This window comes from Antechinus flavipes, chromosome 1 (assembly GCF_016432865.1).
Source record: "Antechinus flavipes isolate AdamAnt ecotype Samford, QLD, Australia chromosome 1, AdamAnt_v2, whole genome shotgun sequence".
Lineage (NCBI taxonomy): Eukaryota > Metazoa > Chordata > Mammalia > Dasyuromorphia > Dasyuridae > Antechinus > Antechinus flavipes.
In genome coordinates this window covers 315,557,051-315,576,209 of record NC_067398.1, presented here as the reverse complement: position 1 = coordinate 315,576,209, position 19,159 = coordinate 315,557,051, and the positions used below count along the sequence as shown (strand labels likewise).

General features: G+C 34.8%; 1 protein-coding gene across 1 annotated transcript in view; it reads right to left on the bottom strand.

Moving 5' to 3' along the window:
- SLC28A3 (solute carrier family 28 member 3) overlaps positions 1 to 19,159 on the bottom strand; it is a 122,456-nt gene that overhangs the window by 19,246 nt on the left and 84,051 nt on the right. The window contains exons 10-14 of the mRNA XM_051966180.1: positions 19,000 to 19,080; positions 15,658 to 15,783; positions 13,056 to 13,186; positions 5,883 to 6,051; positions 4,798 to 4,995 (exon numbers count right to left, since the gene is read on the bottom strand). Coding sequence (XP_051822140.1) covers positions 4,798 to 4,995; positions 5,883 to 6,051; positions 13,056 to 13,186; positions 15,658 to 15,783; positions 19,000 to 19,080 — 705 coding nt within the window. The remainder of the gene's footprint in view (positions 1 to 4,797; positions 4,996 to 5,882; positions 6,052 to 13,055; positions 13,187 to 15,657; positions 15,784 to 18,999; positions 19,081 to 19,159) is intronic.

Genomic DNA, 19,159 nt, shown 5'->3' with positions numbered 1-19,159 from the left:
CTTTCAATAAACTTTGCCTCTTGACTAAGAAATGGATTTAAGCCTGCAAATTTTTTTGGGATGCCTTGTGACACTGGTCTGGGACCCTAAACTTTTGAGTTCCTTCCCAACCCCAACAGTTTAATGTAGATTTAAAAGATGCTCTCTGAGCTTGTCTGCTAGATTCTGAAAGCAGGGATATTTCTCTCTCTAAATGGGAGGACTCCGTTACTGGAAAGAAAACAGCAGTATAGGTGGTATTTTCTACCCCAGGTATATATAGAATCCCCTAATCTGTTTGGGCAAATACTAGAAACTATTTTGGGGAAACTTAGAGCTCCCCTAGGTATCCAGATCTTGCAATAAGTTAAAAAAGACTAAACTACCTAGGAAGGGAGCACTCAGTCTCAAAAGGATATTTGAGATACCTAATTAGTGAGGAGAGTAAACTTTATGCTCAATCAAGCCCTGAAGTTATAGGAAAAGGAAAGGAATGCTAATACTGATTCTAAGTAAGCCTGGGGGTTGGTGCATGTTTGGAAAAATTTGGGAAGAAAGGGGTAGGGTCAACAGTAAGGGTAAGGAACTAGCCCACACTATATTGTTACTATAGGTCTTAGAAAAACTTCTTACTGCCCGAGACCACAGCCATTGTACGTGTGAATGGGCATCAATCTGGTCATTCCTTTGAAGTTAGAGGAAATGGTCTTGTAGGTGAGGAAGCAAGAAGGGTAGGGAATGAGGAACCTGAAGGGGCTGACCCCCTGTTGGTCTTGATCTCCTTCTTCTTTCCCCCAAGTCTAGCTACTCTATATTTGTCAGAAGGGGAGAAATGACTAGCCCAAGAGTTGGGAGCCCAGGAGGACTGTAATGGTAAAAACGGTAAATCTAGGAGGGCTGATCACCTGAAAGTACTGAATAATCTCCTGACCTGTATATCCTTGCATGCTACTTAGTATATGGTTGCCTTATTTGTCTAAGGACAAATAAGTCTGCCCTGCAGCAGGCACTAGCAGGAGGAAATCCCCTGGGAATCAGACTTTTCAGGTGGACTTTACTGAGCTGCCTTTGGTAGGCCCTTTTGATGGGAGTATAGCTTCTAGGGGAAATACAGTAAAGAGATTCCCTCCTCCCATCTTGGTTATCACTGACCAGCAGGTTATGTAACTAACAATCAGCAATGTTTGTAGGATTATTCTAAGGCCAGAAGACTTTAGGATCATTGACAGATTGTTAGAATAATAGCACTCTAAGGTCAGAGGATCTTAACATCACTAATATATCTTCCCTAAAGTCTAAAGGAAGAAATATTATATTTCTAGGCTAAAAACCTTTAGAATCATTGATAGATTGTTAGAAAAGAAGCACTCTAAGGTCTCCCTTCTCTGGGATGCCAGAGGAGATGAGGCGCTATAGGGTGGCTTTTGACAAAGATGGGACAGTATTCTTTCATGTCTTTTTGTCTGTGTCTGCGTCTCTGTGCTGAATGTCTGTGTTGTGTTTGTTTTGTGAGCTAGATTTTGTTACCTGGAAAGATTTAAAATTCAGCCAGCAACAAAAAAGCTTCTATGCTGTAGTTGAATTCTGGGAAGGTTTCTTAACATCCTTGGCACTCACCTTAAAAAGGGAAAAAGCCTAACTTTTTCCTGTGGACCTTCACTCTGACCTAGCTGGGTGCTATAGAAATAAAGTTAGCTAGTTAATATTAAAATAGCATCTTTTCTCTAGAGTCAAACTTCTGAGGGCCCTGTCAACTAAAAGAAAGTGGAAAGTTTATTTAGCCTTGTTAATCCCATTTTATAGTGCTTTGTAAATGTAATCTAGGGAATTGGATATTTTCATCTTTGTTAGAAAATTAAGAGGAAATTTGTCTATTAGGAAAATTCTAAAAGGGTTAAGTGAGTTATTTGAAGTTATTGTCATCATATTAAATCTAAAATTGTTAATTACTGAATGGAACAAGAGGGATTAGGTGAAAGCCTTATCAGTTTACCTCCAGGTATGAGGTGTGTAACACCTTTTTCCCTCTTCACAGAATAGAGAGAGGTTTCAAACAGCACAGCCCATGAAAACATTAAGAATAGTTGGGGTGGGCTACAGCATGCTCAGTCCCTTCTCTGGGGTCTCTGTCAACTCCCCTTCATTTGTGAGCTTGCCACTTTTCTTGAAATCATCAGGATAAGCTAGGTCATGAGCCCTGAGAAATGAGCCTGTTAAGGATTTATAGTTTCTAAACAAGGAATGAGTTTACTGAGAATCTATAAGCTTGTTAATGATTGATCCTTTGCACCAGGATGATTTTAAACTTGAGAAAAAGAAAACAAAAACATGTTGAACAAAATCTCCTATGTGTATAAGTCCTGGTAAACTTTTAAAATAAGGTATCTAGCCCTAAGATGTGATTAGTAGAATTTGCTATTAGTCATCAGGAAAGATTTATAATTGTCATGGAGGTCAAGCCCTGATTTAACACCAGGAAGTGTGGGAGATAAAAAGAAGTGTCAATTTTATGCTTCAGAGTTATTTGTAGGAAGTAGAATAACAATGAAAAACCATGTTGGTGCCTTCTTTTTCTCTTGTGCATGAGAATGAGATGGTTGAGAAGAGAAATAATTAAGGTTTGTTATTCTACTATATAGCTTTCATAATAATAGCTAGCTCTGATAAAGAGCTTCAAGGTTCACAAAGTACTTAAATAACTTTTGATTTCAGCAACTCTAAGTGGCAAGTGCTATTATTCTCATTTTACAAATGAGGAACCAAGAAAAATAATAAATAAATGACTTATTAAGTGACTTGCCCCACTAGTAAGTATCAAAGAATGAATTAAATTCAGGTCTTCTTCGCACTTAGTCCAGTGCTCTAATCTGTTGTTCTATTTAGCTGTCTAGACTTTGGGGCATCTGGAAAAAATTTATTTGAACATATCTAAAAGCATTGTTGGAATGTTACATGGAAAGATGGGGAATTTGTTAACCAGTTTAGAGATTTTAATATCATTTATTCACCAATGTGTATTTATTTATTTATGCTAGTTTTTTGCAAATTAGTCGAGTAACTAACTCTCTGAATTGGTTGGATTGGGAAAAATTCTGTCTAGGTAAACCAAATGGATTATCTGATTAAATAACCTGATTTTATTAATCCATATTGAGGACCAGCTGGCAACAGAAGTCTACAAGCTGTATACATGGGATTTTAGTATTACTTTTGATATTGAGTTAATGTCACTGGTTTTATACAATACTTTTTTTTTTTTTTTTAACAATAGCTTTCTGGTTATGGTGAGAAAATGCCAATTCTGATATTGTAAATTTAAGAGCTATGGAAAAAAGAAAGTTCCATAAATAAATAGATAAGTATACATCTCAGACTGCCACAAATCAAAGTGAAACAACAGCACAAGTCATGAGCAGATCCCATTTCAGAGGTTCAAGTAGGAGGTAACTACTTGGCTTGTTTCCTCTTTCCTGATAATTTTTTGGATCTTGATTTTGAGCTTTCATTGTTCTTTGTCTAAAAGTTCAACAGGGCAACACTGGATTTGGAATGAGATGACATGGATTCAAGTTCCAACCCACTAATTGCCACCTACATGATCTCAAACAAATCATTTTTTTGTCTTTCTATTGATATTATTTTATTTTATTTATTATAGCTTTTTATTTACAAGACATATGCATGGGTAATTGATCAGCACTGACCTGGCAAAACCTTCTGTTCCAACTTTTTCCCTCTTTCCTCCCACCCCTTCCCCTAGATGGAAGGTAGACCAATCAATACATGTTAAATATGTTAAAGTATATGTTAAATGCAATATACATATACATATTTATACAGTTATCTTGTTGCACAGGAAAAATCAGATTTAGAAAGAAGGTAAAAATAACCTGAGAAGGAAAACAAAAATGCAAGTGGGCAATAACAGAAAGAGTGGAAATGCTGTGCTGTGGTCCACACTCATTTCCCATACAAACAAATCATTCAACCACTCTGGGCCACAGTATCCTCAACTGCAAAATGGAGGAAACTAGACTAGAAGACTTCTAATATTCTGTCTAGTTCTAAATCTCAGATTATTTAAAGGTCATTTATTGTCATAGTACCTGCCAGCTAGCCTTAACCTCAAGAAGTTCTGACACTTCTTATTTGTCTTAACTTGGCAAATCACTTCATCTTTGGATCTCATTTTCTTCATCTTTCAAATGATGGAGCTGAACTAAATGGTCTCATACTCCCTTGGCAGCATGGGATTCTTATACCCTGTGACTCTATAAAGGGTGGATAGTAAAGCACTAGATTTTTAATTCTACTCTCCAGCCCACCATTAATTAGCTATGTAACCTTGGTTGAGTCATCATATCTGTGGAGCTGGCAAAAAGTACCTTCCTCCAAATGGTGAAGATATGGTGAGCTTGATATTCTAGTAGCTCATTCAACACAAATTCTTCTTTTTGCACATGAGGAAACTGAGGCTTCAGAGAATTTAAGTGGCTTGCCTAAGTTTTCACAGGAAGGAAGTGATGAAATGTTGAATTTTATTCAATGAATACTCATAAATTTCCCATCTACAGATTCAGAGTTCTTCCTACCTCATCTCAACAAATGCCAATAGTAAATTTTTGTATTCCATGAAGCTTATTACTAAATTCTCAGACAAATGTGGTTTTGGGTCTCTTCCTACACTGCTCAGAAGTAGTTCTGTTCTGAAATATTTAAAAAAAAATAAAACATTAAACACAAGTGAAATTGGCATATTAATATTCATATAATGAATTGAAGACCCCATCTGTAAAGCAAAAGAATGAAGGTACTTACAGATAAGTATTGTTGCACACCATCTACAAATTTGGGTCCACCTAGTTTACGCATTGTGATCATTTTTGAAAGCTGTTGGAAAGCTACGAATTCATTGAAGAAAGTCTTATATCCTATAAGTTGGCCAACAAGAAAGCTGTCTTGCCAGTTAACTCCCATCATGAAAGAAAAAGGCATGAAGACATAGGAGCAGATCACCTACAAAAACAAGACCAGAGGATACATAATGATTCTAAGCAATCATGGATCCAAAAAATTCAATTATTTATTAGTTCCTCAACCTAAGCCTTATATGTAAATCTGACTTTAAAGACATGATTTAATCCAAGCACCTGCTTGTCACAAGAAGGTAGGTTGAAATATGAAGGTGCTTTCATGGAGAGCTGATTGGGGAAGGCTAGGGACTGTCCGAGTGGTGGCAGTATTGGAGAGGAATAAAAAGTTGGATTTAAATATATAGAATTAAATTTAAGGTCTTCCACCATATAGACTCACACCTATAGTACTTTTCCAATTCATATTACTCTCTTCTATAGTCCAACTGGACTTCTAGCCTTTCTCTACCCAACATTCTATCTTCTTTCTCTGTGTCTTTGCACAAAGCAGTTTTTCATACCAGGAATGTACTCTCTCTTTTTTAACTCCATAGCATTGAATCCTTACTTTCTGTCTGATTATTTCCCTTCCATTGATTTCCTTCAATTGCTGCTGTTCCCTCTCTCCCTTCTTCCTCTTCCTCCTCTTCCTCTCTCTCTCTCTCTCTCTCTCTCTCTCTCTCTCTCTCTCCTTTCTTTCCCTCCTCCCTTCTATCCCTCCTTCCTTTTCCTCTCTCCTTCTCCCTTTTCTTTCTCTGTCTTTCCCCCTCTCTCTTATGAAGGTGAAGTGATTTTTCTTTACTTTCTTTACACTTATAAATATTTGCCAGATTAAACTGAATATACATATAGGAGAAGGTGGGATGCTGGAAGCTTTATACTATATAATAGCAGAATATTGGTCTTTATCACAAAACCTAAAATTTCAAATAGTTATTTAACACACTCAGAAATAATACCACTGGAGTAAAAGGTCTGAAAAAAGTGTACCTCAAAATTCATCTCAGGGTAGTCAAACATGTTTCCTAGCCAGGAAAGGGCTGAATTTACAAAGGCCAGCAGAGCTAGGAAGGCGATCATGTTCACAGCTATGTTTGCCACCAGGGAGATAGAAGCGGAGGCTCCATTGCTTGCAGCTTCCAGGAGATTTCTTGAGTCACTATAACAAGAAAAGAGAATTCCAACATTAAAGTGTCATTTCTGGGTCAGTTGGGGACTACACAGTGAGTGAGGGAGGTAGCCAAAGCAGAGCTTTGATGAGAATGCCTGCCTTGACAGAAAGAATTGCTGTCTCTATGAAGAAGGCTCAGAACACTGCCTCTGGCAAACTCTAATTCTTTGGGACTTTATTTCCTTTCTTCTAAATCTCAAACCGTGTCTATATCTTCACCAAACTATTTAAATACTTATTTCAATCCCTTCCTACCTCTTGAAAAACATTTTGTCTCTCCCTACTCTGGTCTCTTCTTCCTCTCACTAAAAAAGAAAAAAAAGATTTTTTTAAAGAATGCCCACTATGTCTACTTTCTCTTCAAAGAAGACTAGCTTTTGAGTGTTCTCTTCCTCCTTAGATTGTGAGCTCCACAAGGGCAGGGTTTGTCTTTGTCTCACCGGCATTTAGCACAATTCCTAGTCACCATTTATTACACCAGTGTAATAAATTTACACTGACCTCTCCAGATTAATTCCTGCTATCTGACTTCTGCCTCAACATTCCATTAAAATCCTACTTTTTGAAAGTTAACTAGTGACTGAATTTCTAAGTTCAGTCGTCATTTTTCATTCCTAAACGTCTTTGTAACAATTCGATTTTACTAACTACCCTCTCATATGCTTTTCTTGATATTTCTTGACATTTGCTTGGCTTCCAATGTAGGAGTTCTTAACCTAGGATCTTCATGAACATGCTTCCAAAAATATTTTGAGAACTCTATTTTAATGTAATTGATTTCTTTGTAATTCTGTGTATTGTATTTTATGTATTTAAAAGCATTATTCTAAGAAAGGATCCATAAGCTTTAACAGACTGCAGAAAGGATGCATGAACTAGAAAAAAAACAAAAAAGAAAAACAAACAACAGCCTGTTCTCAGGATTCTTATCCAGCCTCCTGGAGCTTCATAGTTCTAAAGAAGGAATCCTCAAAATCAATCCCCTCATTATGCAGATGAAGGAACAGCTATTCTCTCTCTATTGATTTTCTTCTTCCTTCCCCTCTAATCAAATTCTCTTCATAGTTACCTCTTCTAAGCATTTGCACAACCAATATGCCTTCTCACATTTAACCCTCTGTGGAGATTTCCCCCTCTAGCTCATGTGTTACCTCTTCTGTAAGAATTCTCTCTTCAACCTCCCCCCAATGCCCATCCTCAGTTTCTAATTCTTTCTCTTTTCTCAAATTCTTTACATACTTTTTTTTAAATGAAAACTTTTTATTTTCAAAATATATGCACAGATAATCTTCCACATTAACCCTTGCAAAACCTTGTGTTCCAAATTTCCCCACACCTCCACTAGATGGCAAGTAATCCAATATATGTGAAATGTGCAATTCTTCATACATATTTGTACAATTATCTTGCTGTACAAGAAAAAGCAGATCAAAAAGGAAAAAAAATGAGAAAGAAAATAAAAAGCAAGCAAACAACAACGAAAAGAGTGAAAATGCTATGTTGTGAACCACTCTCAGTTCCCACATTCCTCTCTCTCTCTGGGTACAAATAAATCTCTTCACCACAGGGCCATTGGAATTGGCCTGAATCATCTCGTTGTTGAAGAGAGCCACATCCATAAGAATTGCTCATTGTATAATATTGATGTTGCTGTGCATAATGATCTCCTGGTTCTGCTCATTTCACTTAGCATCAGTTCATATATGTCTCTCCTGGCCTTTCTAAAATCATCCTATTGGTCATTTCTTATAGAACAATAATATTCCATAACATTCATATACCATAACTTATTCAGCCATTCTCCAACTGATGGGCATCCACTCAGTTTCCAGTTTCTTGCCACAACAAAAAGAACTGCCACAAACATTTTAATATACATTTCTATATACATCTTCTACTCCTTCCCCATTTTAGTAAAATGTAAACTCCTCAAGGAAAGGGACTATTTCATATTTGTCTTTGTATTCCCAGAGCTTCATATCACAAGGGCTTAACAATTTTTTTTAATACTGAGTTTACTTCTTGAACTACTGGGGAGGGAGAAGCAATGGAGCAGAGGCCACACAGATCAAAGATTTGCTTCAAAATCTCTCTGCTGACTTTTCCATTTCTTCTAAATCTAGAATCATAGACTTGTTTTTTAAAAATAATTTTTATTTTCTGTTCCAAATTCTCTCTCTTCCTCTACCTTCTGCCCCACCAATGTAAAGGCAAGAAATATAATACCCATTACACATACAAATCCTAGACTATTAAAGGAAAGCATCATGGTACAATGGAAGGAGCACCAAAGTTAAGTTTGAATTCCAAGTTGGCTATTTATTATTTGTATGATCTTGGGTAAACCACTTAATCTTCCTACTCTCAGTGTTTTCATTTAGGCTTAGCCAGACAAGGGTTTTTTAACCTTGTTTCTGTGCTGGACCCCTTGAACAATTTGATGAAGTCTAGAGATCTTTTCTCAAAAAAATGTTTTTAAAGGCTTAAAATAAAAACCAGTTATGGTGAACAGCAGTTATTAATTATTATTAAAAACAAGTTTTCCTGCTCTAGATTCTGTGTGAATCTTTCTGCTGGAAGACTTCTGGACCTTTCTAGTTTTAAATCCTGGAAGCAGAAGGAACAGGAACAATCCTCTAGGCCAACCCTCTTATTTTATAGCTGAAGGAAATACTGCCCAAGAATTTGTAAATCCACATTGTTGGCAAGATGCAAGTATGTAGAAGTGCTAGTTACATAAGAAGTTATTGGATTCCTGAGTAAGGATAAACTCCCTGGAGGGGCATCTCTAATTTTGAACTTGATGGATAAATAGTTTATTTAGTGACATTAGTCATGAAATAGACCCGCGATGAAAAAGAATTAAAATAATTTTCTTTGTTCTCAAAAGAAAAAAAGGTTCATTTGGAGATAGCATTTGAATTGAGTTCACTTTTATATAGAGAGCCCAGCACAGTGCCTGATACATAGGAGGTTCTTGATGAATGTTTATTTATCTGATTGATTATTAATAACAATAATTCCATGTTCTGATTTTTCTATCCCAACTTGATTCATAAAGAAATATATGTTTAAAAATTAATGTACATGTATAACCAGAAAAAAATTAAAAAGAAAGAGAATATAAAAGTGAGCTGTTTGAAAATCTCTTAGAGATCTATTTCTCTCCCTCACTCTAGTGTTTCTCTTTCCATTGAAATGACCAAAAAAAAATACCCATTATATATATAAAGTTACGCAAAATATTTTCACCTTAACAATGCCATATGTGCTGGATCGGGGAACAAGAAAAATAAAGTGAAAGAAAACGTTTCAATCTGCCCTTAGGGTTCAGCAGTTTTCTCTCTCTGAAGGTGAATAGCATTTTCATCATGGAATTGAGGATCATTGTATTGATTCACAATCGATTATACTTATATTATTTTACTATGTACAATGTTCTCTAGTTCTGCTCATTTGACTTTGCATCAGCTCATATAAGTCTTCCAGGTTTTTCTGAAACCATTATCTTAGTCATTTCTTAAAGTACAATAATAATCTATCACAATTTTATAGTACAACTTGTTCAGTCATTCCTTAATTGATGGGCAGGCATCCCTTCAGTTTCCAATTTTTTGCCACATCAAAAAGAGCTATTATAAATATTTTTGTACATATTAGTCTTTTTCCTTTTCTGCTGCTCTCTTTAAGAGATATATTTAGTAGTTGCTTTTCTGGGTAATGGATGCATAGTTCCAAATTGTTCTCCAGAATGATCGGACCAGTTCGTAGCTCTGCCAATGATGCATTAGTATATCTATTTTTCCATATGCCGTCTTGGAAATATTGTTAAAAGAATACATTTTTTTTAAAGTTCCAATTAAGAGAACACTGATTCTTTTTGTGAGCACAAAGTAGGTAGTTAAATATTTGCCTCGTGGAACTGAATCAAATTTCAAGCAGTCATATCTCAGGAATGTGAATTAGAAGTACAGTTTGGAAACTATTCTCTTATTGAATCAACAGGCTTCATTACCAGTTGAGGCCTGCCTATTGTATTCAGTTGTGAAGGCAAATTATAAATACTTACCTTGAAAATATTTTGCTCAAATTTGGAACTATGCTCAAAAAGTTATCCAACTGTGCATACCCTTTGATCCAGCAGTGTTTCTACTGGGCTCATACCCAAAGAGATACTAAAAAAGGGAAAGGGACCTGTATGTGCCAAAATGTTTGTGGCAGCCCTGTTTGTAGTGGCAAGGAACTGGAAACTGGGTGGATGCCCATCAATTGGAGAATGGCTGAATAAGTTGTGGTATATGAATGTTATGGAATATTATTGTTCTGTAAGAAATGACCAACAGGATGAATACGGAGAGGACTGGCGAGACTTACATGAACTGATGCTGAGTGAAATGAGCAGAACCAGGAGGTCATTACTTCAACAACAATACTATATGATAATCAATTCTGATGGATGTGGCCATCTTCAGCAATGAGATGAACCAAATCAGTTCCATTTGTTCAATAATGAATAGACCAGCTACACCCAGCGAAAGAACTCTGGGAGATGACTAAGAACCATTACATAGAATTCCCAATCCCTCTATTTTTGTCTGCCTGCATTTTTTATTTCCTTCACAGGCTAATTGTACACTATTTCAGAGTCTGATTCTTTTTGTACAGCAAAATAACTGTTAGGACATGTATACATATATTGTATTTAACTTATACTTTAACATATTTGACATGTATTGGTCAATCTGCCATCTGGGGGAAGGGGTGGGAGGAAGGAGGGGAAAAATTGGAACAAAAGATTTGGCAATTGTCAAATTATTCATGCATATATCTTGTAAATAAAAAGCTATAATAAAAAAAAGAAAAAAGAAAGAAAATATTTTGCTCAGCATTTCAACCTCCTTTCTATTTTGTTATGTAATTTTGTACATTTTAGAACCTTTCTATTTTGTTATATAATTTTGTGCATTTTAGAACCCTATGTTGTTAAGGTTAAGTTAGATAATTATTAATTTCCAGGGAGACATATACCAGCTTAGTTCATGTTGTACCTTAAGTTAAAAAAAACAAAACTACCTGATTTGGCTTAAGTGTTTTCCAGGAATATGTTTTTTTTGGGAGGAGAATCGAGAAAGGACTCAGTGCTGATAGAAGGCCCATTATTTGATTATTATTATTTTGATTAGTATCTACTTGTAGAAACAGATTTTGTTATCCTTATATGGATATATATATCTATATATATCTCTCTATATATGTATATATTATGGAACAACGCCTCATTACTCCTCAGCAAAAAGGCTAATTTGATTTTCAGTTGGGTCAAAGGATCTAGATTCAAATCTCACTTCTGATATTGTCTGTGTGATTGTGGACAAGTCATTTAACTTCTCAGGGCCTGAGTTTCCTTATCTATAAAATGAAGGGGTGGTGTTGGAGAGGGTTCCTTCTAACTCAGAGCTATGATTTTATCTTCATTTTATATTGCAAGTATATATACTTCATATATTTGTTCAGATGTATTCTCATAAAATGTCAAGTTGGTGTATTTAAATTAAGGTTCACATTCTTTTGGATTTCTTCAGTCCTTTGAGGGAGGTTTCATACTGTGATTCAATTAATGTATTCTTATTTAAGGATCCACATATATAAAGAGCTTGCAAACCTAAACATGTGTAAAACATTTTAAGGTTTATATATAATGTTTAAATATACATTTGTAGTATATTTATGTTATCTATTATTGTTGTGATATATTTATTATGTGTCAGATATATTGTGACATGTTGTCAGATGTGTGAGGAATATATTGGATAATGAATGTGATGTTAAAAATAATAAACAAAACAAAGCAGAAGTGCCACTGAGATAATTTTAAAGTGGCTTGTGTATCTGATTCTCTACACATTTGGTTGTAACATTTATAATAAAAATTAACTCAAAAAACTATTTACAACTACTCAAATAGAAGTCTCAATCAACTGAGATATAGTCTTTGTATTATTATTGCTGATTGATCAAGAATCTTTTTTCTCCTTCCTTCCTTCCTTCCTTCCTTCCTTCCTTCCTTCCTTCCTTTTCTTTCTTTCTTTCTTCCTTCCTTCCTTCCTTTTCTTTTCTCTTTTCTTTTCTCCTTTCTTTTCTTTTCTCTTTTCTTCTTTTCTTTTTTCTTCTTTTCTTTCCTTTTCTCTTTTCTTCTTTTCTTTTCTTTTTCTTTTCTTTTTCTTTTCTTTTTTTCTTTTCTTTTCTTTTTTCTTCTTTTCTTTTCTTTTTTCTCCTTTCTTTTCTCTTTTCTTTTCTTTTCTTTTTTCTTCTTTTCTTTTCTTTTCTTTTCTTTTCTTTTCTTTTCTTTTCTTTTCTTTTCTTTTTTTCTTTTCTTTTCTTTTCTTTTCTTTTCTTTTCTTTTCTTTTCTTTTCTTTTCTTTTCTTTTCTTTTCTTTTTTTCTTTCTTTTCTTTTTCTTTCTTTTCTTTTTCTTTTCTTTTTCTTTTCTTTTCTTTTCTTTTCTTTTCTTTTCTTTTCTTTTCTTTTCTTTTCTTTTCTTTTCTTTTCTTCCTTTCCAGGTACATCCACAGACCAGCTCTCATATAGGCCAATTGCCTACAATGCTACTTCTCAAGGAGAACAGCTCTTCAGAATGATCACCACCCTGAGGCACTGCAAGCTCCTTAATCAAAGAGATTCAATTATACTCACTGTACTGTATTTTCCAAAGCAGGAAATTGGATTATTATATTTAGAAAGATTTTCAGCAAAGAAGGTTGAAATAAAAAAAGGGATTTCTGGTTAAGCCTAAGTGATAACTGGAAAGCTAAATGAACCAGAATATATCATTCCCTGAATGTTCTGGTTAATTGAGATTTTACCATACTTGGAATTTTTTTTTTTTTATTCTTTTCCCAGGGAAGTAGAACAGGGGAACTGATCTACTGGAGCAGACAGGTTACATAGACCTTATAAATCTTTGTGAGAGATGGCCGAATAGCTCCTACTTACCCTTTCTCCATTTTCATGGCATTCTTGAGAGTTATTTTAGGAATTTCTGTCTCAGGCCAAAATAATTTAGCAACAGCCAGAGAGGCAGGGGCAGACATCACTGAAGCAGTTAACAAATGTGATGGTGAAACCTGAAATTTCAAATGAAAGAAAATTAACTAATTTTCTTCCATTGAGACACTCTATTATAAGCATTAGTCAAGGCAATAAGATATTTAGAAAGCTCATTAGAGATCAGATTTTTTTCAATAAAAAGTTTACATAATAATAATAATATAATAAACATTTTACAGGATTTGAAGAATTACCAAGTGCCTTACAAATATTATCTTATTTTATCCTCATAATAGGTGCTGCTATCTTTACATTGGACTGTTGAGGAACCTGGGGCTGATTAAGGCTTGCCCAGGGTCACACAGCTAGCAACTGTCTGAGACTGAATTTGAACTTGGGTTTTCTGGACTCCAGATCTAATGCAATTTAGCTGCCTATGTTTTTCTTGAGAAGTTTAAGTGAGAATCAGAAAATCTCAGACAGGAAGGGGGAATAGCATCCATCTAGCCCAGGAATTCTTAGCTATTTTGTCATTGACCCTTTTGACAATTTGGTTTCTTTGCCAAGAGAAGCATGGACAGAATTGATGTGCTATGGTCCACTGAGATTAGGAAGAATTAAACATGATTGAACAGTGCTTCACATTAAAATCTCAGGCCATATTGTCTCCCTCCTCAGGAAACACTCTACATGATCTCAGGATCAGTAAACTTCTTTACTGGCATTTAAAGTGCTTCACTATCTGTCTCCTTCCTATCTTTCCAGGGCTTTTTATACATTAGTTCTTTGTACACATTCTATAAAAGTCCAGCCATCGTGGCTTTCTAGCTGTTACACACAATTCCCCATCTGTCCTCCTTGCTTCCTTTGTTCCCAGCCCTGGACATACTCCGTCCTTAACTCCCTCTTTTAGAACACTTGGTTCCTTCAATATATTCACATTCTTCATGAAGCTGTTCTTGATCTTCCTACTACCTACTAGTGATATCCCTCTCTTCACCCAACCATCATTTGTTTTAGATTCATTTTTATGTATCATATTATATATATGTAAACCCTATATATATATGACTCTGTTAGAATGTAAGCTCCACGGTTGTTAACTGAAGGACAATTATCGACTTTTCCCCAATCGCTTACATAAATCAGACTTGCCCATTCCTATAGATTTCTTTCTCTTCTCTCATAGCTAGGGTCTGTGCCATTCTGGAAACATGTCGGGCTTATCTAATCCACAAATACTCCTAGTACCTCCATTCCCCAAATGAATCTGTATTTGTTTTCAACACATTTATCCAAATCATTTGTGACAGAACCTGTCAATCCATCATCCAAAAATCTATCAATCAGCATTCATTTATTAAGGGCCTACTATGTGTGCCTTAGTGCTAAGTACTAAAGATATAAAAGAAAAAAAAAAAAAAAGAAACTCTCCCTGCCCTCAAGGAGCTTACATTGATTTATTCTAATGAAAGCTAACATGCACACACACGTGGACACACACACATACAAAAATACTCACATGTGTGTGGGAGTACATACTTAATTGTTTTTCTCATAATATACCTCAATCAGTACGTTTTTAATAGGCAATTGTTCTGGACTCTAAGTATTTTTTTTTTATTATAGCTTTTTATTTACAAGTTAATGCGTGGGTAATTTTACAGCATTGACAATTGCCAAACCTTTTGTTCCAATTTTTCCCCTCCTTCCCCCCATTCTCTCCCCCAGATGGCAAGTTGACCAATATATGTTAAATATATTAAAGTATAAATTAAATACAATATAAGTAAATATTGAACTCTAGATATTCAATAATATAAATTTAATGCAGTGATTCAAGGCAATTCCAATAGACTTGGGATGGAAAATGCCAATCACACCCAGAGAGAGAACTATGGAGAATGAATGGGGATCAAAGCATAGTATTTTTACCTTGTTTGTTTTTCTCTTTCTTGTGGTTCCCCCCTCCTCCCTTTTTATCTGATTTTTTTTGAACAACATGACAAATATGGAAGTATGTTTAAAAGAATAGCACATATATGATCTATATCAGATTGCTTGCTGCCTTGAGAAAAGGGGAGGTAAGGAAGAAAAATATGGAACACAGAAGTTTTACAAAAATGAATTTTGGGTAAATTACTATTGAGAAAAAATAAAGATAATAAAAAAGAACATTAATTTAATTTGTTTATGTCAATATGAATTTTCTATTTATATTTTAAAAATTTGAATGCATTAAAGATTTGCAATTAGCCCTGGTAATAAATAATGCCAACATTGATGAAATCACATTTATCCACACAGTCATTTTAGTGCCAGTTTCTCATAGAAACTCATATTCTTTTCCAGAAATAGCTGATGAGACAGAGATATAAAGGTGACAAACTAGACCTTTTCTATATTATTATAGTCACTAATAAGGGCAAACACAAGCCAGGCCCTACCCTCACATCTTTGTTTATTATTGGAGAGACAAGAAAAGGAAATGGAAGGCAAGAGAAACATTGAATTTTTCATAATGAAATTTTAAAACCTTTTCACTTACCCCAAAAGAAATATATGCACCCAAGACACTTCCAGCAATGGTTGAAAACCCTGCTGTCATGACTGCATGGAGCTCAGACTTAGTGAGATGTGCTAAATAAGGTCGGACCAAGAGTGGCGATTCAGTCTGCAAGCAAAAATCATTCTTTAAATGAGGGGTGTATTACTTTTCTTGTGTGGTATAAACCCTTTTAGAAACCTAGGAAATCATATGGACCCCTTCTCAGAATAATCTTTTGAAATTATTAAAGGAAATACAGAATCTAAGTTAGAAGTTAGTGAAAATTAAAGATGTAAATTTTCCTTTTTGATTTATAGAATTCCTGAAATAGATCCATGGATCCCTTAGAGATCTATGGACCCTAGGATAAGATCTCTTGCTTTAAATTTTGTATAGATATTTATATCTTCTCTGTGTTTGAATTTCTTCTCTAAATAATGCTTGTATAATGACCAAGTTTAATCCCTTTTTTTTGGTAGAAGTCTGTGTCCTGGAGTGGAGAACATTCATATAATGCGTTCATTAGTTTTGTTGTTTTTTTTTTCCCTTTTAAAAATTCTTTGTTAAAAGAGACATTAGGGGTCCAGTGGTGCAGGGGGAACCTCTCTGTATTTATAAAATAATAATATTTAAAAAATGAATAAAATGAAATTAACAACTTCAAATACAAAGTTAAAAAAAATCCTCACCCTCAAGGAGCTACCATGCTAATATACAGTATTCTTTTTCTGTTCTTTTTTTCAGAAATGTTCATGTGTGGTATTGATGCTCACAATAAAAATCAAATTAATTTAAAAATACTTGTACATAACTCACAGGAATGTTATGAGTCACAAATAAGATACGTAAAGAACCTTGCAAACTTGAAGATACCATGTAAATAACAGTTACTAATATCATTGTTTTTGCTTTACTTTGAATCCCTGGTCAGAATTCTCAAAAACATGACTGTTCTATGTTAGAGCAATTATAATTATAGATATATGTCATAACTATATTATAAGTTATAATGAGAATTTTTTTGTGTTTTCAAGTGGGCAATGCACTTTACATACACGATTTCACTTGAGCCATGTGAGGTAGGTACTATGTATTTTATTATCCCTATTTTACAGACAAGAAACCAAGCATCAGAGAGATTAACCGAATGGTTGTTAATGGTTAATGGTTAACTTAATGGCCATTGTGGCTCAGCTAGGGACTATTAGAGTCAGGATCTGATGTAGGAGTCAAGAATCCATTTATACCAAAGTCAGAGTAAAGAGCATAACTACAAATGAGTTGCATATTTTGGAGGGGCATTCCAGGAGCAGGGCTGAACTATTTGCTAGCATGGGAGAGCTTGTCCTATTTTGTACTTCCTTGGTTTGACCTAGAAACTACCTAATAGCCTCATATCCTGGAACCAGTCCAGCCCACTGGTTCCAGTAGGTTGTCTAACTCTGATTCAATCTTCTTGTTTTCTTTAATCCTGGTCTAGTATTGAACTCTGAAGAATCTGGGGTCCCTTTCCTTCCTTCTCCCAAGTCAGGATTTGAGATCCAAAACTAGAATATCAAAGAGAGAAAATTTGAAAAGGGAGTCATTGAGGCATCTTTTAAAAATGCAAAAGTGGGAACAGAAGGAAGGCCAGAAAGAATAGACAAACAAGATAGCTTTGAAAGCCAAAGGTTAAATTTATTATATATTTAAAAAGCAAGCTACATATTATAGAGATCTATAGTTTAGTGTGCCCATTCATTTTGCTATACAAAATTTTATTTGGTATTTAAGTTCAGAATACAAATAAATAAATACATAGATGATAGATAAAAGCCTATGAAAAAGGCCTCCTCTTTAGCATCCCTGCTCCCCACATTGACAGTTCCTTTGATAGCTGAGAAATACAGGAAAAGGAAAATAAATATACAGAAGCAAATGTCAGATGCCCAGAAACGGTTTCCTAAGCCAGAGATCTCCTCCAAATCTAACCAAACCACACCTACCCTAAGATGAGGTAAGAAAAGGTGGGAGGGAGAACGGGTCTGTAAAAATAAATTAAAGGGAGAAAAGTAGATTTTTAAAATTTTAAAAATTTAAATTATAAATAAATATTTGATAAAAGAAAAAATGAACTGAAACCTATGCCCAGTAGGAAAGGAGGCACAAAAACCAGTAGGGAAGAGAGTTTATAGCTTGTGAGCCCTTTAGTAATATAGACTACATTTCTTGCATATTAATTACCCAGTTGAAAACCATGGAAACATATGTGCAATTTTACAATTTTCTCTTCATTATTACTAATTGTCCTGTCAGGTTGAGTGTGTTGAGCCACATCTTGTAGACTAAAGAGAAGCTTAGGGGGTACCAGTCTTTCAAATCCTTTTACTCTGCAGGAAATGATAAGCAAACGCAAAGTAGGTTCCTAATTAATCCTGAGAGATTTTATTACTGGAATCATCATAATTTCAGATCCTAGGGAAGTAAGTATGGGGTTGCACTATTAAGTCCTCTTTTTCAATTGGTTAAAAAGACTTGCCAAAAATAAACAAAGAAACAAACCAAAAGAAAAAAAAACAAAACTCAATTAACCTGCCTGGAGTAGTTATTAGCTCAGGTTTTACGGTCAAATTGGTTTTTGGTGACTCAGATTTTTCTGCAAATCCAATTTCCAAAGGCCACAGCAAACATTTAGATTTTGGCTCACAGAATCCCAGAATGAAAATGGGAAGGGACTTTAGAGAACATCCAATTACACCTACTCGTTTTAGAGATGAGCAAACTGAACCTCATAAAGGTTAAGTGGCTTGTTTATGCGTTCACATAAGCCTCACACATAGGTCTTCTTAGCTGAAATGACTAAATAAACACTGTGTACAAAGAGCAACATGGTAGAGAGCTGACATGGGAATAAGGGAAACCAATGTAAATGCTGTGTGACTCTGGATAATTCATTTTGCCTCTCAATAACTCCAGACAAAAGACAATAAAGACTACAAACATCATTCATTTGCAGAAAAAACCTAACAAGAACTAAGTGAACTCTAAAATTCTATTTTCCTAAAGATGTTTTAATTAATGATAACAAAACAATCTAGGAAGTCACAGATTCCAATATGCATTAGCTCCAAATCCTACTCTCAGTTAAATATATTTAAACTGCTGAAAGGGACATGGCTCATTGTAAGAAAACTAGACTCCCTAGTCAAGTACACTGATTTTCTGATATCCTTCTGAAAGTTTAAACAAACATACATAAAAATAGATGTGTACACATTTTAAAATGTTTTTTACATCCCTGAAAATTTAACCTTCTAGAAATGTATCTAATTTGATGAGCCCATTTTTGGATGTATAACTTACCTGTCCCACAAATATGTTGCCAGCAGCAACTACAGATTCTATAGGAGATGATCCCAAGGTAGCCTGCATTAACCATCCAATCTGAAAAAGGGTAAAAACAGTGTTTGCAGATTTAAAAAAAATCAACAAAGGAGATCATAGAGGAAAATGCTTAAGCTAT